Source organism: Andrographis paniculata, unplaced genomic scaffold, assembly GCF_009805555.1.
Source record: "Andrographis paniculata isolate CXL003 unplaced genomic scaffold, ASM980555v1 Contig33END, whole genome shotgun sequence".
Lineage (NCBI taxonomy): Eukaryota > Viridiplantae > Streptophyta > Magnoliopsida > Lamiales > Acanthaceae > Andrographis > Andrographis paniculata.
In genome coordinates this window covers 166,121-186,314 of record NW_026137566.1, presented here as the reverse complement: position 1 = coordinate 186,314, position 20,194 = coordinate 166,121, and the positions used below count along the sequence as shown (strand labels likewise).

The following is a 20,194-nucleotide window of genomic DNA, read 5'->3' as shown; positions in this document are numbered from 1 at the left end:
CTCACCGTCAAAGCTTCTTCCTCATTCAGAGCATTTTCTATAAGAAATACTACGCTGGGCTTGGCGCAGTTCTCTCCTCTTCATCCGAGACAGCATTTCAAAGAGTGATTCTTCTCGGAGGGCGTTCAGGTATGTAATTTGAATCCACATGTTCAATTCCGCTATGGATTATTACCTTCCTTTCAGCTTCAGCTTCAGCTTCATCTGCTCTGATCGCCTGAATTTCTCAGGGGTATACTTGCTTGCACAGAGTGATGATATCTTGTATGATTCTCCATAGTGGCGGTAACTCAGCTCTTTACAGTTCAACTGTCTCGACTGCCATTTTTGGTTCAACTGCAGTTTAATTTGGTGCAAGCACAGACTGTATACCGTTTTTTGCCTTTCTATGGTGGTTAGTTCAAGATGCAAGCACAGATTAGCGATGTTAAATCGGATCAAGTATAATGGTAGGTAGCTAGATTACACTGTCGCGTTTCGAGTCGAATTTGAAGCTTATATTGACAATAGTAAGAATTAGAATGGTAAAAACACATGTTTAGGAGTTCCAATTTCAGTATCTATGGCAACGATTTGATTGAAAAGCATATTCTAGTTTACTCTCGAGTAAAACACAAAGAGATGTTCTTCAGAAAAACAATCAGACCAAATACTATTTACTAGTACTAAGCTCTTTAAGAACACGTACACTATTTCACATTCTTAAAACCTAAATTCAAACAAACCGCGGAAGCTCGCCAGACGCCAAACTATTCCATTGTACTCGAAATCTTTATGCTTTATAAAACTCAAGTGGTACATTAATAGCAATACTCACAAAAATAAAAAGGCACTAATCCGGGGCCGGGAATCAAATGAAAATAGAAGCAAAACACTAGTGTGTACCATCGATTCGGATCAGGTTTTGTCCTAGAATTATAGACCCTTTGAGGATGTGATTAAAGGGGCTTCTTCATCCACAGCTGCTCTTCCAGAAAGAATGCTGTTCGGATTATCATCAAAGGTCCTCTTTTCCGCTGCAAAACTCTGTTTGAAGTGATAAACAGAAACATTCTACAATCAAGAATCGTGAATTATCATCATCTAGCCGTAGCAACAGAATTTAGAGCATATAGCATTTAGGATAATAGAATTCTGCACTCAGACAAAATCTTGTTTTGCAGTAAGAAAATGGTGTAATATCTTTCTTACCTTTGTTTCCCCAGTAGGTTGGGTTGATCGGATGTCTCGGGCCTTTAAGTAATTGTACAACACAACACCACATAAAGCTGTCAAAATGGTAATATCGCTTTAGTTCTACATGTTGAATACTTTTTTAGAGTTTTTTCTTCTAAACTGTGAATTTAAAATGGAAGAAGAAGATACCGATAGCATAGCCTATTATATTGAGCTTAGTAATTATCGACTCGGGGAAAATGACGGTGGAGAGGGCTATGAGTATCCAGTCTTTTAGAACACCAGCAACTCGAATGGTCACTGCGCCAGTTCTTCCAATCACCAGGAAGATTGAGAAATTCAAAGCCAATGCACAAACTGCATTGGAGAAGAATATCCAAAAATTGAACTGGATTTGTGACACTTCCATCCTCGGCATCTCCAGAAAGTACCAAGGTACAAAGAGAAATACAAAGCTGCACATTGAGACAAAAACAAATAAAATAACGTAGTGGGTAAGTCATAACATTAAGCTGCATTGCATTTTCGAACTAATATGCATTTGATAGCTCTTACAGAAAGGAAAGGAAAAGAAAAGAAATGGTTTTTAAAGCCCAACAGAAAGTTCTGTCCCGATATAAATTGGGACACAATTTCATCCCCAGCACAAGCATATAAATAATGCCTGCAGCTTCACGATGTCAAGTGATGGTTTTTGCTTCTTTATGTTAGCATCATCAAGTTATATTTTGATACATTGCACTTGTCATGTCTAAATTTCGAAATAAGAAAGAAGACTACCTGCATGGAGCAATGTAATATAAGCTTGTGATAGGGTTAAGTGTTAAGCCCTTCTTTTGGAGTAGAACTTGCGTGAGAACCAATCTAAGAGCTTCGGCAAATATTCCTGTTACTTGATAAAGTGTGCCCACTACGTTGAAATGAATTTCTCCGTATGAAGATATAGCAACACCAAGGCTGACCAGGATCATGTTCAGAAATAAATCGCATCTTAACTTGTCAGTTCCACAAATAACAGCCATGACGAATGTCGCTACTGGCACTGCAATCAGGTGTAAAGAGAATCATACATATATATATATATATATATTAGATCAGAAGTTCTTGAGGATAGCACTATAAAGACAATGAAACATAAATCATTGAACCATACTTAGGGCTTTAAGCATCTGGATGAAGGCAACAGAGATGAACAAGTAAGCTGTATTTCCAAACCTGTTTGAGAATGGACGTTATTAGCAATCAAAAGAGGGTATGCCTCAAAAACAAATGCCATCTCACATGGAATACAACAAAGTCGTATAGAGATGCAGGACAGCTGATGAGGGCAAATATTATATTATGTTTTAATGAACCTTTATCATAAATAAAACTAGGGGATAAGCTGTTTTTCCTTCGGAAAATACTAAAACTTTTTTCCTAAAGAACATCCATCATCTACCGATTTACTTGTTCAATAGATTCTATGTGAAGGTTGTGTAGGTAATAAGTGCAAAATAAAAAAAAATAATAATAATAATGATGAAGAATTAGACACATTTTTATGGATGCAGATAACATGTTGGCAAAAACAATGTATGCCATGCAAATACGGGCGGAAACTTGGTCCAGTCTGTGTACGAAAAAACAGATGCATTGTAATATTCCCGAGTAGTTGATTGCAACTTTGATAGTGTTAGATGGTTTAATATATTTAAACAACATGCAAGATAATGAAGGGATAATTTAATTGCTTACCAAAGACTGGATGCAAAGAAGGCGCTGATTGGAATTACACATGTTGCATATCTGCATCACAGTTAAATTAGGTCATGGACAGACAGTCAGACACCATATGAAATGAATAAGATGGAGGGATGCAACACTTACATTTCAAATGTCATCTTCACAGGTGACACAACCTGAACAAAATATTAAAATACCACATAAGGGAGATATATACACACACAAATATACATAAAGCAAGATATAAGTTAAAAAGGAATATATGTAATAAATCACAGGAACATCCCAATAAAGTGGGTGCAGATTGGAATTGATTTAAGAATAATAAAAAGAGGCATCATTTTTACAAAACAGAATTACAAAAAACTCAACCACAGCTTTTCATATCACCGTATACAGCATAGCATCAGATTAAATGGAGGCAGAAACCAAGGCGTACATAAGATGGAACCCAAAAGAATTTAACTTGTCTAGAGTCTAGACTATACAGCTCTAAATCTTTCATCTCAGCGTAACTTCAAATTAACATCCTAACTGTCATAATTGTTCATTCAGTTGATAATCATTCCTCCCTTATCCACATGATACAACAGTTCTTAAGCTGTGTAGACTAGACACAACAGTCCATAATCACATGGCTCTTGACAGAGAAACGTTAGCAGGCAGACTGTTAATGAAATTCAGGATTTAGGAAGATTGTCAAGCATTGTGCACCACCATAACTAGACATGGATTACTCAAGATTGCTTTTCTAAACCTTTCATCTAAGTTTTTGGGTCAGGATTTTCCATGATCTTTTGCAGATGTTGATGGGATATTATTGAACAAGTTGAGTTGAGGAACCAATTATTCCATATATATATATATATGCCGTGTTAACGTTTAGGCCTAATCTTGCAAGAAATTACTTATGTTGGCTTTGTCCTAGGCGGAGGCACGCTAATAGATAAATGGGTGATGGAGAAATAACCGCATAACTTTTAGCACTTTGAAATCATCAAATAACATCCAAATCAAATTCTACCAAATAAAAATTGGTTTAACATTATAATAACATTTAGAGCTTGAAGTATTGAAAACGAAGTTCTAAAGCAATATGCATACCTTAAAAACACGAATTAAAAAGAAGGCCACCAACCCCGAAAAGCCCATGTGAATCATGGTAAGTGTAATTGGAAAGGGGAAATTGAAATACTTTGGTGACAGAACCCACTGCAAAGAGGCAAAGAATTGAGTAAGATGCACACTAGTTTAGGATAGTACAAAAATGAAATCATACTAATGGAAAAGTATAGCCAAATGATCATGTTGTGAAAGCTAAATTGTGGGTTAGGAAACATAGATTAAGAACACAACAGGAAAGGAAAAATATTAAGTTATGTTGCAAGACAGCAACTAATCTGTCATGCTATGGCTTCCAACTTCAGATAAAATTTATGCAGCAATGTCGGCCATGTTGTACTTTAAACTGAGATTGTATCACCAAACTTTGGCAAAAACTAACTTGATCTGCTGAATTATTTCAATCGATGAGCACATAGACATAAAAGAACAAGTGACAATAGATTCATTTCTAGATATTTATTTCCAGAACTACAATGAACACTAACAATTTAGGTTTAAAGAAGAAATTCGTCAGAGCACAGTACTAAATCCATTCGGCATAGAAAACATACCTTGTTATACAGAATAACTCCCGAAGAGAGTGTTATATACACTAAGAGATAGAAGTAGGTTAATAAAAGCTGCTTGCTGATCATGGCGTCGGTTCGGTTCAGGTCTTTCAACTCCAAAACTTTGTCGAGGCCTAAAACAAACCAAATCAATTATCCTATAAATGAATTTCACCAATTCGCCACTTTCCGAGTGGAAAATCCACAAACGCACTTCCGACAACCATTGGAACCTAGAAATGTACAGCGATTAAGCAGAAATTCAGTATCAATCCGATCTCTAGGTGAAATTCTCCAACAGAAAAACCATCAACCAATACAATATTCAACTGAAATTATACCTAACCAGAAAAATCACGCTGAAATACCTCAAAACCGCGAACAAACATCGCATCGACAAAAACACAACAAACGCGAACTTAAATAAAAGCGTTACAGGCAGAGAGGCGCATACCACAAAAATGCGATGACGAAAAACGAAAAAGGAATCGATGCGAACCTCAACGGCAGCAAATGGAGCAGTCGCTTCAACAGGCCATTGAGCAATGGGTAGATTGGAAGCTCCAGCAACGGCAGAAGAAGGAAACCCTCTGAGATTTGGGGGTTCTGGTGATCCTCGGAAGAGGTGAGGGAAATCCGAGGATGAATTCGATTGAGTGGCGACGGAGGGAGGAAGAAGAAAAGAACCTCTCACTCTCAGATCTCGAAACATTTATTCATATCTGCAGCTACAGCTACAGCTACGTCTGTTACACTCAAAATTTTTAATTAATATACTAATATTAATATTAAGTTAATTGTATTACTATTAAAATATAATTATTATTTAAAAAAAAAAAACAAATTGCTTGTGGGTATTGAATGCTTACGTAATAAAATATTCTTTTTAACTGAAAATTAAATATTTTCATTTTATTTATATTAGATGCGATTTGGGTTGGTTGGGCTTATTTTTTATATTAAGCCCAAAATATTGATGAGTTAATTGGGCTTTATAGCCCATTTATATCCGCTATATATATAATGTGCAAAATAGTAATTGACTGACCCTTCAATTTTGCATCGAGCAGAAGCAAGCTAGGGTTAAGCGAAATCAGGTACGTGTTATTTTGGATTCTCTTGTAATCGATTATGTTCTTTGTTGTTTTTATTCTGATTTTTGTTTCAATTTTAAAATTGCTGAATTTGGGTGGAGATGAGTGGTTTTGGTTTTGAAGTAGAAAGTGATTGTAGTATTTTAACTAGGGTAATTGTTATTGCTGGAGTCGTTCTTCATTGATATATAGAAAATCCGATCCATTTTAGGAGGCATTTGTAGAGTTGTGCAATTTGTAACAGATTGTGGTTTTTACCAATTCATTAGTAAGGGTTAAGCATTATTGTTGCTTATTCAAAGTTAGGGGCGTGTTTCTTTTCGGGTAAAATTGTATTTGAAGGTTTGCACTTTTTTTATTTGAATAATAAGTTTGTTGGGAGTTTTATGAAAAATTTGTCGAAAATCAGTAAGTTAGTAATTGGTAATTCAGTAGAACCAATTAAAGACTGGAAACAAAAAGAGACTATCATATGGTAATTGGTAATTGAGTAGAACCAATTAGACTACATATAAAAAGAAACTGTTTAGATGGCATATTCCTAAATGATAGTGAGATTATTCGGAGTTCAAATAGTAAAAAATTGTGTATAAACCGAAATGAAATGCACTTTGGTTAACAGATATAATAACCACCGGGACACGCAGCTTTGTTTCCCAAGATGCCCGGGTTTTCGGGATTCCAAGCTCTCGCACCCAAGACCAAGAATCTGGTTGTCGCCGGAGGGCTGTCAGGATTCGTGTTCGGGGTGTATTTCTACACGATGAGAGCTGTTGGCAGTACGGACGAACTCCAAGTAGCTATCGACAAATTTGAATCGCAGAAACAGGGAAGTGAGTGAGCCAGGTGCAACATTTGCATCCAAAGCTTTGTCCTGCACTTTGATAGAGAACCAGATCTATATGATACCATGAAAGTTTTCGGTTAGTACTTGAAATGTTCGAATAAGTTAATGATTTTAAGATCCTTTTGTTCTTTGATCGAACTGCCTTTTAGGTGTGGCTAATAATATCTGGTGTAAAAATCACATCACATTTACATATGCAAACAGCAGTTTGATTGAAATGAAAATCAGAATTTTTCTTACTATTGGTGCTACAATGATCAAGAAACTCTACTCTCCGGCGAACATTTAAAATTGCTTGGGTATATGGTGGAACAACTATACTCTATTTTCATCTGTTTCTTGCTGCAAAATGCTTCGACTTGCCTAAATGTTCTGAATGAATGTTAGAAAATCAAAATCAGAGTTCTTACTACTATTCGAGTGAAAGATCTGCTTCCAGTTTCCGAGCTAGATGGGGCAATGTGTCGATGCTTTCCTGGACAGACACGTCGGCGCAATACTCCAAATCCCTTGTAGCATTGCTGCTATTCAGCTGGAGCTTGGCTGCTATGCAATTGTCCTGACAGATCCTCAGATACCGGCGGAGTTTGTCCTGTGCATCAACAAGACATTACCTTAAGAAGGAAGTAGTAATAAAGCATGATATTCGACCAAAATCTGGCCTTTCAACTCCTAACTTAGTATATATGAGACTTCCCAACTTGGGCTCCGAGTCCTAGTTTAGACCGACACTTTTCTTTATACTATTTCTACTATCACCCCTTGGAAGGGTATAATAGGAACTTCACGTGCTTCTATTATGAAATTCATACCTTATATGTTTTTTATGGAATTTTTATATTCTTTCTTATTATCAATTTATTCTCAATTTTCTCGTCAGTCTTTATTAATATATTTGTTCATTGTAATATTCTATTTATTCTTTACAATTCTCTATTTATAATTTTACATAATTTTATATATAAACTTTTAAATTTGCTCTCAAAATAATATTTATTTATAATTCTATATACATAATGTATAGAAAGTAAAAAGAAATAAATTAACAAGAATAGGAAATAAATAAGAAGAATTTAGTGTATACGAAGTAAATAGAAAATTTAATTTAAAATTAAAGAGTTAAGTAGAAATTATCTTTAAATACATTCCCATGTGACGGTGAAGTCATGGTTCAAGCACAAACACCTCAAGTTATTCGCTTAGTGTGACTTGCCCGTCAAACTTAATTTGTAGGATATTAGGTTCGACCGCGGTTTTCTCCGTGAACACTTTTGATAGCGACTGCGAATTCTCACGTCATAATAAATAATAATATATATATATATATATATATACATCCTATAGGCAAGTAGTATTTTATTTCTCTCATAGCATATTATCAAAAATCAACACCCAAAACTACAAAGCCAAGCGAAACAAAATCACCCAGATATGCTTAAACAGAAGAAGATCAAAAACAGCAGTCAAAATTTTCTTACACAAGATAGAGAGAGAGAGAGGATAGTTTGACTTCCAAATCTGGACAACCAAAAACCTTCGAAACACACAAAACACAAACTGAACTGAACTGGTGTAAGTATCTACAGACAAATACATACATACATATATATATATGTATCTGTCACTCCTCACAACATCCTCCCATCTCTATATTTCTTACCTTCAGAGTCGAAACAGCAGCAGCTGAAAGACAACATAAGACCAACAAAACCGAAAACCCGATCCGAATCAATCATCAGGCTCACAGCTGCACCTCCCGATCGTATATCCAGCTAAACGGGATCCTCGGGCCTTGCTTGGCCCGTGCCTGAGCCCGTTCCTCGAGCCTCCGGATTCTCGGGGGCAGCCCGCACACATAGTCCTGCGCTTTCTGCCCTTCCCCCGACAGTCCGGTCATGTCCGCCACTTTCCACCGCAAGACGAGGTGTTCGAGGATGTCTGCATAGTCGCGGGCGGTGTATACACCCAGCCGCTGGGCAACGGCAGAGAAGTGTTCGAAGAGGTTGTCGTCGCGGCCGTCGTACATCAGGTGGGCCGGCATCGAGATCTTCTTCCTCATCATGTCGGCCAGGGACAGCATCGTTCCGTCCGGATCGATTTCGAAGAGCTTCTCGACTATCTTTGTGTATGCTGTCTCGTGGCGCTTCTCGTCCGACGCGATCGTCCCGCAGATTTGGGCCAGCTTCAAGTCGCCATGCTCCCTCGCGAGGCGCGCCGTGTTCCCGTGCGAGATGAACGTTGCTCTCTCTTGGAACGATGTGTAGATGAATCCGAGGTATGGGCTGTTTTCGGTCCTCGGATCCTAAAAAGACAAAAACGACGAAAACTCAGACATGTATACTATCAAACGTACCGAAGATTCGGAGATTATTCGGGACTAAACTTATCACTATATAATAGACTTTCAAATATCCCAACGACTATTTTATTTGGTTTCGATTTCAAACTATAATCTCATTATTCAGCTCTCACGGTTTCCAATAAAAATATATTATTTCATCTCATAAAATATTACACCAAAATATTATTTAGCTCAAACTCAGATAAATGAAAGAGAGGTCATGAATCTAAATGATCTCGGGATTATATACAATATATGTCTACTACACATCCTCAAAACTAAGTTCCAAATTAATCAAGGCATCAGGCAAATGCATATCATCGAGCAACGAATTAGAAAACGGCCAAAAGAAAGAAACTAGACACAATATATAATAAGCGGTAGGTATAAAAAAAAAAAAAGACTGGTACTTACCATTCCCGATCCAATTAAATACTGTATAGTCTTTTCAATCTGTCTCATGTCCACTCGTCCCGATAGGTAAAGATATTTATTCAAAAGGTCCCCGTGGCGGTTTTCTTCTGCAGTCCATGCCCTCGTCCAAATCGCCCAAGGGGTTGGGCTCGCCCCTGTTTCGTCTCGCACGCCATCTAAGGTATTAAGCATAGTTTGATACGTCGGGAGGGCTTCTTCTGTGATCATATCCCCAACTAGCACGATGAAATAATCATCGGGGATCTCCTTGGCTCTTGCTCGCAATTCGTTGAGCTGATCGTGAAATCCATCGGATGCCGGATCCGGCAGGAAATCCTGAGGCTGCCAGTTTTTCTCGACTGACTTAAGATGCGTCAGGATATTATCCTCGGCCCATTTTTCCATAGATTTGAATATCTCGATTTTTTGAGGGGGCATTGAGTGTGTCACTTGAACATGAACCTCGCGAGGAGGAGAAAATGGCTTCTTATCTGATGAGAATTCCCTGCCAAAGAAATACGTGCGCACATTATTATAACCGAGTAGCAAAACAATGTAATGAACAAGTATAAAATCCACAAAAAAAGTAAAATTATTCGATAGAAATTAAGATGATAGAGAGACATGTCACTTTATATTTAATTCACTTTTCTTACAGGTGAGGTACTTACCGTAAGGATCGACACACGGCCCACTCTAATACTACAATGAATCATTGATGTTCACTAAGTCTCAAATGTAAATGATAAAGATATATGATTATACATACAGATATATAATTCATCTACAATCGCAAACAAAATCAAGCGAATCTGGTAAACAAGTGGGGCGCAGAACCGGCAGGATCGAGCAGCTTGTTAAAAAGAGCCGATTCAACATAGTTATATGTACATTAATTTCTTACAAACACACCAAGAATTGAAAATAACTAAACACATCCACAAAATTCATTAGGAAGAACAGCTCAAAGAAGTAATCCAGTACACAAAAAAGTCTATAGACATTAAATTCGGAACAAGTACATCTTAGAAGTCAACCAATCTCACATCTAGAGAAAATCTGAATCAAAATCAAAACCATGTGGTAGCTGCTAATCATGTAGGCCATTTTCCATTAAATTCTTAGACTTTGTTCATGAAAACTGATGTGCAAATCTTTCAATTGAATATGACTGGTGCCAAATTTATACCAATTCTGTACAAACCAAGAAATGGACCAGAGAAATCAGAAGGGGGAAAAGCGTGACAAACAACGATCAAATCAACTTTTAATAAAATAAATAATTAAATCTAAAACATCAACACGTTTACACATCGAAGATTGAAAAGTTTTAGAAAAATTCAATTCCTGCAGTAATTTGTCAATCTCACAAGCAATATCAACACCTACTCACTACTACGATCAAATACAATAAGAAGAAGAATAATATAGAAAATTTGCACCAAATCACAACATCATAAACCCTATAAATTCAATTAGAACTAAACGCCCAGCATCTCCACAAAAAGGAAAAAAATAAATAAAAAATTATGAAGACCTACGATCTATGCCCATCCATATATGTGTATCGATTATATGAAATACTTACTTTGAGCCAGAGCGAAGAGTGGAGGCCATAACAAACTTGGGAGATCTGAAGCTGGCCGGCGGAGGGAGGGCGAAAGGAGAGCATTTTGGGGACTGGAAGCAGAGGGCATTTAGCTTCAACTCCATACGATCTGTCCGTCGTAGTCGCGCAAAAGAGATGAGAGGTGCGGGAGATTGTGCCGGAGGAGCGGTGGGGCAACGAAACCGGTTGGTCGGCGGCGGCGGCGGCGGAGGCAGAGGCAGAGGCAGTGGCACCACACAACACAACACAAGAAATGAATATATAAAATTGCAAATGGAGATTTTATTTAAATGCCCAAATAATACATACATTTAAGAAGGGTTAATTAAATACAAATAATAATGGTTCTATTTAGTATTTACACACTATTTTGCTTACTTTTGATACTAGTAAATTTTTTTACAATTTTTATACAAAATATATTTAGTGAAATATTAATTTTTCTATTATTTCTCAAAAATATCAATAAAACTTACAAAATTTCTATGTAACTTGATCAGTTTTACTTGGACACTAATATTAAAAATTAATATTCTCTCTATTTCAATAAACCATTTTGTTAGGAACATCTTATTTTAGACAGGATTGATTAGCATATTATTAATGACAAGTTATAATATTATTTTATTCTTTTTTCTATGAATTGTATTGTTAGTATTTTTAAATATTTTTAAAATTATATCTTAATACAAATATTTATTTATAATTAATCTAAAATTAATTTTATAAAGACTGATAAAATTTTAAATCGTAGATAAAAATATTTATTTATTGAGGTGAAAGACAAAAACATAAGAGTTTTGAGTGAGTTTAGCATGTAAAAAGTTACAAATTTAATTAAATTAATTTATATTTATTAAGTATGTTCAATATAAATAAAATGAAATGTAAAAAAAAATGAATAGTTTATCCCAAACGGAGAAAGTAGTATTTTTATATAAATAACAAATAAATAGATGTATCATAAAAAAAAAACATATTATTAAAATCAAATAATAATAATAATAATAATAATAATAAATTTATTATTGTTTGATAAAATACAATTAATAAAATTATGAATAATGAGGAAAGTTGAGGTGAAGAATAAAAAGTAAAATGAAAATAAAGATTTTTAAAGGAGAGAAGTTGTTCGTTCAAATTTTTTATGCCCCATGTCTATCTGTCAACACATGATTTATTTAGTGTGATTTGTTTTATCAAACTTAATTTGTAGGTATTAAGTTTGAACAGTAATTTAATCGGAACGCACTTGACGAATAGTGATTACGGATTCTCACGTTATAAAAAAAAAAAAAAAATTACATTTGATACGTCCCATAAAGAATGACTTGGGGTGGATTTGTGACCCGTTGTATTGAATTATTAACTTATTGTAAATTAATAAAATATATTATATATATGATGTTAATATATGCATATTTTATATTTTTATAATATTTTTAGGATATTGTCTCAAAAAAAATATTGAATGAACAAATCATTTATCTGAAATTGTCAAATTGTTAAGGGACAGAGGGAGGGAGTATATGATATGATATTTTGAGTTTGTTTATTTTAAAATTTTCAATAAATGTATTTATTATGTTAGATGTGAAAAATTACGTTGATAATATCAAAATAATATTTTACAATGAAATGTTAACTATTTGCGAGTGAGTAAAATATATATTATATACTGTGTTAGCGTGTGTATGAACTATGAAGAATTAAAAAAAAAATAAACACTAAAAGAAAAAAAATAAACGTACTATCCAAATAGTAAAAAAAAAAATAGAATTAAAATTTAAATGAAATAAGTTTATACTATTATTTGCGTAATTTTATTTTATTTTTAAAATTGTATTTCAATTTAATATTTTATATAGAAAAATAATATTTATATTAAAAACTATACTTTACTTACTAGTGAAGACTTGAATTTAAAATTTAAACTAAATAAAAAATAGAGCGTAGCTTAAGGATACTCAAACTAAACACAGTATTTTACAAATTATATTTTATTCTACTTTATATATAGTAATCCTATTGTGTTGTACTTGAATTAAATGTATTTGATTTGTATTTTAAATATAAATTAACAATTATTCAATTAATAAAATTTCAATAAAATATTATATTGAAATATTTTAAATCAAAATTCTAAATTCAAACTAAGACCAACAAATCCTAAGAACTGATTTTAGAGAACAAATTAAGTCTTCATTTGACAACTTTTTAATTTTTAATTTATTATTATTTCTAAAATTATCAATCAACTCACAATTTTATATAAAATATATTATTTTATTTCGTAAAAAAATAAAAATTATAGATACGGTTTTTTCAATTTGAGTTGAGCTTGAAATTTTTTATTTTTATTTAAATACTATTTAGTCTCATATTTTATTAAAAAAATAATTTAACCTGCTAAATTTATAGATATTTTATTTGTTATTAAAAGATATATTCTTTCTATCTATCAAACTTATGAATATATTTTTTTTAATTTACAAAGAAAATATACATAATTTTGAGGGAAGAAGGAAATATTCATAATACACTTTTTCAATGTGGGTTGAGTTTTAAATTTTAAAAGTTTATTTTAAATAATATTTGGTCTCATATTTTATTAAAAAAAATACTCTCTCGACTTGTCAAACTTATAGATATTTCATTTGTAATTAAAAAATATATTTCTTCTATCAATTTTTTTATTTTTTTTTTGTAATTTACAAAGAAAATATAATTTTAGTGGATGAAAAAATATTCAAAATTTATTTTCTTGAAAAATGCAAAATTTAAATATTAAAAACTTAGAAATTAAGGAACTAAAGAAACAAACCCTTATCAAGAATCGGAAAACAATAATTTAATACTCCTATAAGAATAAGCTACTGGCACATGCGGCCCATAAGAACACTATTTATGCAAGCCTTAAATGAAATTATAGGTCTAACAAGTTAAGTTTGGCTAAAAATAATTTTTTTAAATAAACACTAACTATTTCCTAGTAGCATTTGTTCATATGTTCTTAATTATCTTCGTACTATATATTTTATAAAAAGTTTTACATTCAAAATAATACAAATTTCTTTTTATAAAAAAAAATGGTTAGTATTGCCCTACTACAATAATATATAAACCGACCAATAAATGAATTTTACCTGTTGCAGCATGTACTCTAAGGACCTTTTTGGATTGACTCAAAAAATAAGTAGAAGTAAAAAATAGAAGCAGAAGCAAAGTTAAAAGTCAATTTGATTTTAGGTTTGAATGAATAATTATAGAAACACATTTTTATATATAAAATAAAACTGAATGGATATAATAAAATTGAAAGTGCTTTTAAACAGTTAAAATGATCAAATAAGACATAGTAATGTAAATAATATATTTTTTATTAAAAATTTCTAATTTATTTAGAATTTCATAATTAAATTTAAATAATACTATTTTACAAATTATTTTAACTTTAAAAATTATATTTAAAAACATTAAATTGATATTTTCAATTATGTATTTTAAATTTAATTAAAATAAAATTTATATAAATTAATAATTAAAATACAATTAGAGTTAAATTTTATATAAATGAATTATTTTTATTTTATTTTATCTTATTTAATTTATTATTATTATTATTATTATTATTGTTAAAATTATAATTTAGATAGCAAAATTTTTTTTTCAGAAGCATCCTCTGAGGTACTTCTTAAAAAAATACTTTTGAAGCTTAAAAATTGATTCTATTTTTAAGAAGATGTCAATACAAATAAAAATAAATATTTTTGTAAAAAGCAAAAGTCAAAAATACTTTTCAGAAGTAAATCGACAGAGAGCTTAAGTCCAAATAAGTTTGAGATAGTTTTTGGTCGTGAGATATAAAAAATTATTAGCATGCCTGTCTAAGAATTTACTAACGTGGACTCTAAAAGTAGCGACAGTGTGTTAGAATCGACTAAATTCTAAAATCCAACATAAAAAAAATAATAAATAAATACAAATGGACCGACTAGGGGCAGGCCGGCCGGCCGGCATTTGTAGCCTCGAATCACCATAATAATAATAATAATAATCAACATCAACATTATAAAACAAATTGAGCCCCAATCGATCTCACAAAATCTATTTTTAGAAACATTGGAAATAACTAAAAACGAACCAAGCATGCATGCAAATCAACAGTTTAAGTGCAAGCAAAGCATCATCATAAAATGCCGATACTATCTCGTACCTTAGCAGTGAGCAGACTCTTTGCTATGTCGCCGGCCGGCCGGCCAATCAGTTCTCCTGTTCGCCAGGCCGTTGGCGGCTCCAATTCCCGGAGCCGGCCTTGCGCTCTCCCCGCTTTCTTTTGTTCTTCGGAAAATGAATCCCGGAGGCCAGGCCGGATTTTAAAGCCGGCTGCTCCAAAATGGTGTTATTGCTCTCCTCCTCCGCGCTCATTTCGGCCTCGTGAGTCTTCTCAAAGGCTAGGCTGGGGTTGCACTCGAAAGTCGATGCCTCCACCTCATTGTGGACGAGGATGTTGTCCACGATCTGCGATAACGGTCTCGGTTAAAACATGGTTGATGATATCATTTAACCTTATGATGTTATATACCTTTTCAGATGAGTCTCCAGCTTGGGCTTGATGGTGAGTAACATCGACGGACGAAAGTAATCCAACTGTACTTTCGATGATATCGGGAATCGGGATAGCCTCGCCGATGAAGCTATCGGGCATGGTGAAATCTCCAAGGTCGTAATCCAGGCCTGCAGCCGAGATGGTGTCTCCGTTACAAGCGGAGAATGTAGGGCTACAACCGGAGCTGGTCTGTGCGTCGCAGGCCATGAGTTGGCTCAGGTTCTCGGAAGAGGAAAACTTGGGAGCATTTTTCGACATCACTGAATCGAGTTGAGACTTCAGGTTATGAACCCGGCTGTGGACTAACTCAATTCTCCGAAGGATCTGCTCGAGGGCGTTGTCGCTGTCTTGCGTAATTAGAGTGTCTTGGGTTTCAAATTCGTCGACGCCTGCCATGGCTTGATCTGCATGTAAACATACAGCTGAGAAACAAACTCAAAACATACTTCGTTATATCTATAGAATTAGAGATGTTTCATCGGTAAAGCTCTGTAACAGATGTACTACTGAATAATTAAACTGTCATGAATATTACACAGCAATATATAACATTTTCTCTGAACCAATGTTTTGACAGCCAAGAAGATATGGCAAGGATCAAGCGGAAAACAGACACACGCACATGTACACACAAAGTATGTATATAATCGGATAAGTATATAATGTAAACCTTATCCTAAATGGGAAAACTGATGACTATATACACTATTTATGAATCTGATATTCTTGTAGAGGGTTAACTAGAGTCTTAGTTTACGTCACTATTTATCATAAAAAGTAAACTAATCATTTGTGATTTCTGTTCTGACAGCATAAAGGGACTAGGACAACAAATCTCTCTATGAGAAAATACCTGAATTATTGAAGCAGGAGAGTTATTGGTCCATTTAAGAGTAAATACCTGAATTACCGAGGTTCTCCAATTTAGGAACTATATCCGGACCAGACTTCTTATTTTCTGCAAAATTGCATAATTTGACTGATCAAATTTATTAGAAAATCAATGAAACAGGGGAAAATGTAATGATTAGAAGGAAAACAAACCACGGTCCGAGAAAAGAATGTGGTTTAACATATATGATGCAATATCAGTTGTATCTTCAACCCTCTTTCGTTTTCTCCTCTTCATTGGCTTTTTCCTACGGCTTTGATGTGTAAACGGCAGCAACTTTGATCCTGATTGTTCGACCAAAGCCTGATCTAATGCTAGATGATTCTTACCATACTTTATAGAAACCTCTCTGGTGTACTTCGATGCTTGTGACTCTAGTTCCTTTATTTTTAATTCAGTCCATTTGCATCGCCACATCAGAGGTTGGATGAAGTTTCTCCAGTGAGCACTCAGCTTTTTCTTTCTGAAATAAAAACTAAGTCAGCTTAAAAGGGTATCCCCATAACATAAAGTTAACAATCCTGCAGATTCAAAATGAAATAAAAATCTGCTATGAATTTGTGCCCAGTTTGCTTCCAATGACTTACTATAACTTAGAGAATATGATTACAACAACTTAAGTAATTCTTAACTTTCGAATGGTGCACTGTCACAAGGTTGGAAGAGGCATACAGTTAGACTGCAGCATCTATAAGAAGACACAAGGTAGAAAAGGCAGTAAACGGTCTCAGCTCAATTTCAAGAAAGATGAATTCACTTGGATTTACAAAACTGCTAGGCTTCCGCAGTACCTTTGCACCTTGAAAAGACTTCCTAAATGCACAAACTTTACCAGTGGCGTTATTAATGATGTAACAATGGACTTTCTACTGTTGTAAAATAGGTGGAAAGTATATAAATATTATCTCAACAGCACACTAACAGCCACATTTGCTTCTTTAAGCAAGTCAATTACTTTCTCTGCTTGAATAACATCACAAGAATGCAGTAAACAGTCAAACTACTACTGGTAGTAGATCCATTATACTATTATTGGAGGCAAACAATTCAATGCAAGAGAAAAAAGTTCAGACCTTCTTGGGAACATGCTGCCAAATTCATCAAACTGAGGAACAAGGTCACTGTCCCCAACAAACTGTGATTCAACTTCAGTTTCACTCAATCCAGAAGTGTTTTCGTTTCCAGAAGTAGTGTCCCCGAATGAGCTTGAATATTCAGTGGCATCCGGGTCTTCTTTTGCCTCCATTCTGACGTCCCTGCTTCGTGATAATTCCAGTATATCAATCGAACCATCACCCGCACTGCTCAGTGCTTGCGCACGTTCATTCAACATAGTACACGGTAGTTGATGGATGTTCTTGCAGTTAAATAGTTCAAGATTCAGACCACTCCCTTTGAATTCTTCAAAAGGTTGCTGATCTTTTGACTAGTTGAAAAAGTTGTCTGATTGTTCTGCTTCTGCAAATAGGTTCCACAGGAAACAGTGAGACTTACTAAGCAATTCATCTTAATTTCTACTCATCCTCCAAAATATAATTCACTACTGACAAGTTCTATTCAATAACAATCCATTCAAAGCCAGTTCCTACTTCCTACTACCATAATACACTCCAACAACATAGAATTGAATTTGATGAACTCCTAACTCATATAATCACTCAGAAACTAAAATCCACAATCATGATATCAAACATAACACCTATACAGCCTTAATTATCGCCCTTTTCTGCGCACGACCAATGCTCCTCAAACATAAACAACCAACACTCGTTGAAACCATCACACAGATAAGAAAACACAATCCAATGCCAAAAACCACAACTCTCCAAACTCAACAAGCACCAATTCATCATCTTAATTCAACCAAACGAAAAAAGAAGCAGGAAGTACAATCTACCACACCAAAACAAGTAACGAACTAAGAACGAAACTTATCTAAACTAAACGAGCAAAATCCAGAACAATAAAACAATCCAAGCCAGTAAAAAACACTCCCAACCTCACACAAGAATAGAAAACACATTTCAAGCACACAGGAAAGGTACTCATCCACCAAAAGAGCAAAAATCCAGACGAAAATGAGCATAATCCATGCAAACAGTAGGAGAATTAATTACCAGAGCAGAATCAAGCCTCGTCGGAGTTGGCGGCGACTGCACAGAAGCGGCGCATGTTTTTAGAGGGGAACCAGAAAACGTTATATATATGTGTGTATTTTAGCGTATTTGGCGAATAAGTGTAAGCAGTTTTATATTTATTTATTAATGAATATTTTCGTGACCTAAACAGAACTTGCAATGAGCAAAGCGGCGTTTACTATTGTACCCTTAATCCATGGACGATTGTGCATGCCGAGGCACTAGGTTGGAAAAATTGGTAGGGGTATGATTGGGATTTGGCAATTGTGGAAGAGTACACCTTTTGATTCGTATGGTACAACATGTCAAAGATCCTTGTCAATGAACCCTATTCAAGTACGGAATAGATTACTTATAGATAGTTAGAACTTATTATATATATATATATATATATATTAAATTATCATTTTTAATTTTTATTTATATATATTGCATTTTCAGTTTAGAGTTAATTTTTTGAATATTTTGAGTTTCTTATAAAATGTGAATTATTATTATTAGTGTATATATCCATTATGTATAATGATTTAAAATAGCCTTGTATTTATTTGTGTACATATTATAATAAATATTAGAATATATATTGCTAGGACGTCATGGAGTGCAAGTGAGAGGAGTATCTGAGAGTGAAATAAATATTGAAATAACAAAATTGTAAAATATATGAAATATGTTTTACTAAAATGATAATTAAACGACAAACTTTTTAATAGAATATAAGTATAATATATTTTTTCAAAATTTCTCAATAAATAAGCTAGTCATTAAACTAATTTAGAATATGGAGAGAATTACAATATATATTATGTACCTACGTAGAATATATTTTGTCAAGAATAACAATTAAAAGATAAGAGTAATACTTGTCCAACTTCGAATCTAAAAATTATTTTACATTTTTTTCTTAGAGTTTTGGTAATAATATTTGGTTTATTTTATTTGAGTGGATACTATTATATATAATATTAGGTATATATATATATATATGATGTTCTCTATCGAACAATTTTAGTTTCTATGAAGATGATGTTTCCTTATTATTTTATATTTATGTGATGATATATATATATATATATTTAATTATTTTTAGGATTTTTTTAGAAGAAAATACAAAAAAACTATTGGATTCTAAAAAGAAAAAAAAAATGTTAAAATAGAAGAGGAATTGAAGTACTCATCAAAATGACGTAACTTTAGCATCTTAAAGGACACATTTATTCAAACTTACACCCAAAGGATACACGATGAAACACATAACACATAGTAGAGTACAAAATCAAGAATTTACAATACATAATTTCAGAAAATTTAGTTCCATGTGTTTAAATAATATGTAAATATAATTTCTAATATTTTGTAGTGATGTTACTTTATGTATTCAGAATTATTATTATTATTTTTTTAAAAATAGATGATTACTTATAATTAAGAGTGTTAATAATTTTTTTAAATATTTCTAATATTGTATTTTAATATTTAATATTATATCAAAATTTTTATTTGACATATGCATTAAAAAAATGTTTTGTTTAAATTATTGATGATAATTTGTTCAAATATATCGTGCCAATTTGTGTGGCAAAATATTATTAAATTATTATGTAATTTATATGTGACAAAATATATAACAAACTTATATTTGTAGCAAAATGCACAATAAATCTATTTTGACGGTA

At 33.3% G+C, this 20,194-nt stretch overlaps 4 protein-coding genes and 1 long non-coding RNA gene across 9 annotated transcripts; 2 read left to right on the top strand and 3 right to left on the bottom strand.

Moving 5' to 3' along the window:
- Position 1: 1 nt before the first annotated feature.
- LOC127248214 (uncharacterized) lies at positions 2 to 584 on the top strand. Its single transcript, XR_007838049.1, has 2 exons — positions 2 to 129; positions 231 to 584. It is a non-coding gene; the product is annotated as an uncharacterized LOC127248214 (long non-coding RNA).
- Positions 585 to 731: 147 nt separating this feature from the next.
- Positions 732 to 5,314, bottom strand: LOC127248212 (probable sugar phosphate/phosphate translocator At3g17430). Of its 4 annotated transcripts, none has more exons than XM_051270428.1 (10): positions 5,029 to 5,314; positions 4,578 to 4,807; positions 4,006 to 4,113; positions 3,046 to 3,077; positions 2,914 to 2,964; positions 2,330 to 2,391; positions 1,957 to 2,218; positions 1,366 to 1,631; positions 1,192 to 1,268; positions 732 to 1,053 (listed from the first exon to the last, which is right to left on the bottom strand). In XM_051270428.1, exons 2-10 carry the CDS (start codon positions 4,659 to 4,661, stop codon positions 916 to 918), a joined length of 1,080 nt encoding a protein of 359 aa, XP_051126385.1. In that variant the 5' UTR covers positions 4,662 to 4,807; positions 5,029 to 5,314; the 3' UTR covers positions 732 to 915. The 4 variants fall into 4 exon arrangements, with proteins under 4 accessions (XP_051126385.1, XP_051126384.1, XP_051126386.1 ...); XM_051270427.1 differs by having other exon boundaries at positions 5,074 to 5,314; XM_051270429.1 differs by having other exon boundaries at positions 4,578 to 4,708; positions 5,074 to 5,314.
- A 279-nt stretch (positions 5,315 to 5,593) lies between these two features.
- LOC127248213 (uncharacterized) lies at positions 5,594 to 6,754 on the top strand. Of its 2 annotated transcripts, none has more exons than XM_051270432.1 (2): positions 5,594 to 5,671; positions 6,291 to 6,754. In XM_051270432.1, exon 2 carries the CDS (start codon positions 6,330 to 6,332, stop codon positions 6,507 to 6,509), a length of 180 nt encoding a protein of 59 aa, XP_051126389.1. In that variant the 5' UTR covers positions 5,594 to 5,671; positions 6,291 to 6,329; the 3' UTR covers positions 6,510 to 6,754. The 2 variants fall into 2 exon arrangements, with proteins under 2 accessions (XP_051126389.1, XP_051126390.1); XM_051270433.1 differs by having other exon boundaries at positions 5,616 to 5,671; positions 6,316 to 6,754.
- A 1,173-nt stretch (positions 6,755 to 7,927) lies between these two features.
- On the bottom strand, positions 7,928 to 11,143 carry LOC127248293 (stearoyl-[acyl-carrier-protein] 9-desaturase, chloroplastic-like). Its single transcript, XM_051270570.1, has 3 exons — positions 10,859 to 11,143; positions 9,271 to 9,775; positions 7,928 to 8,817 (listed from the first exon to the last, which is right to left on the bottom strand). Exons 1-3 carry the CDS (start codon positions 10,981 to 10,983, stop codon positions 8,257 to 8,259), a joined length of 1,191 nt encoding a protein of 396 aa, XP_051126527.1. The 5' UTR covers positions 10,984 to 11,143; the 3' UTR covers positions 7,928 to 8,256.
- Positions 11,144 to 14,717: 3,574 nt separating this feature from the next.
- LOC127248215 (uncharacterized) lies at positions 14,718 to 18,592 on the bottom strand. Its single transcript, XM_051270434.1, has 6 exons — positions 18,498 to 18,592; positions 17,454 to 17,838; positions 16,533 to 16,843; positions 16,390 to 16,446; positions 15,465 to 15,892; positions 14,718 to 15,400 (listed from the first exon to the last, which is right to left on the bottom strand). Exons 2-6 carry the CDS (start codon positions 17,711 to 17,713, stop codon positions 15,143 to 15,145), a joined length of 1,314 nt encoding a protein of 437 aa, XP_051126391.1. The 5' UTR covers positions 17,714 to 17,838; positions 18,498 to 18,592; the 3' UTR covers positions 14,718 to 15,142.
- Positions 18,593 to 20,194: the final 1,602 nt, after the last annotated feature.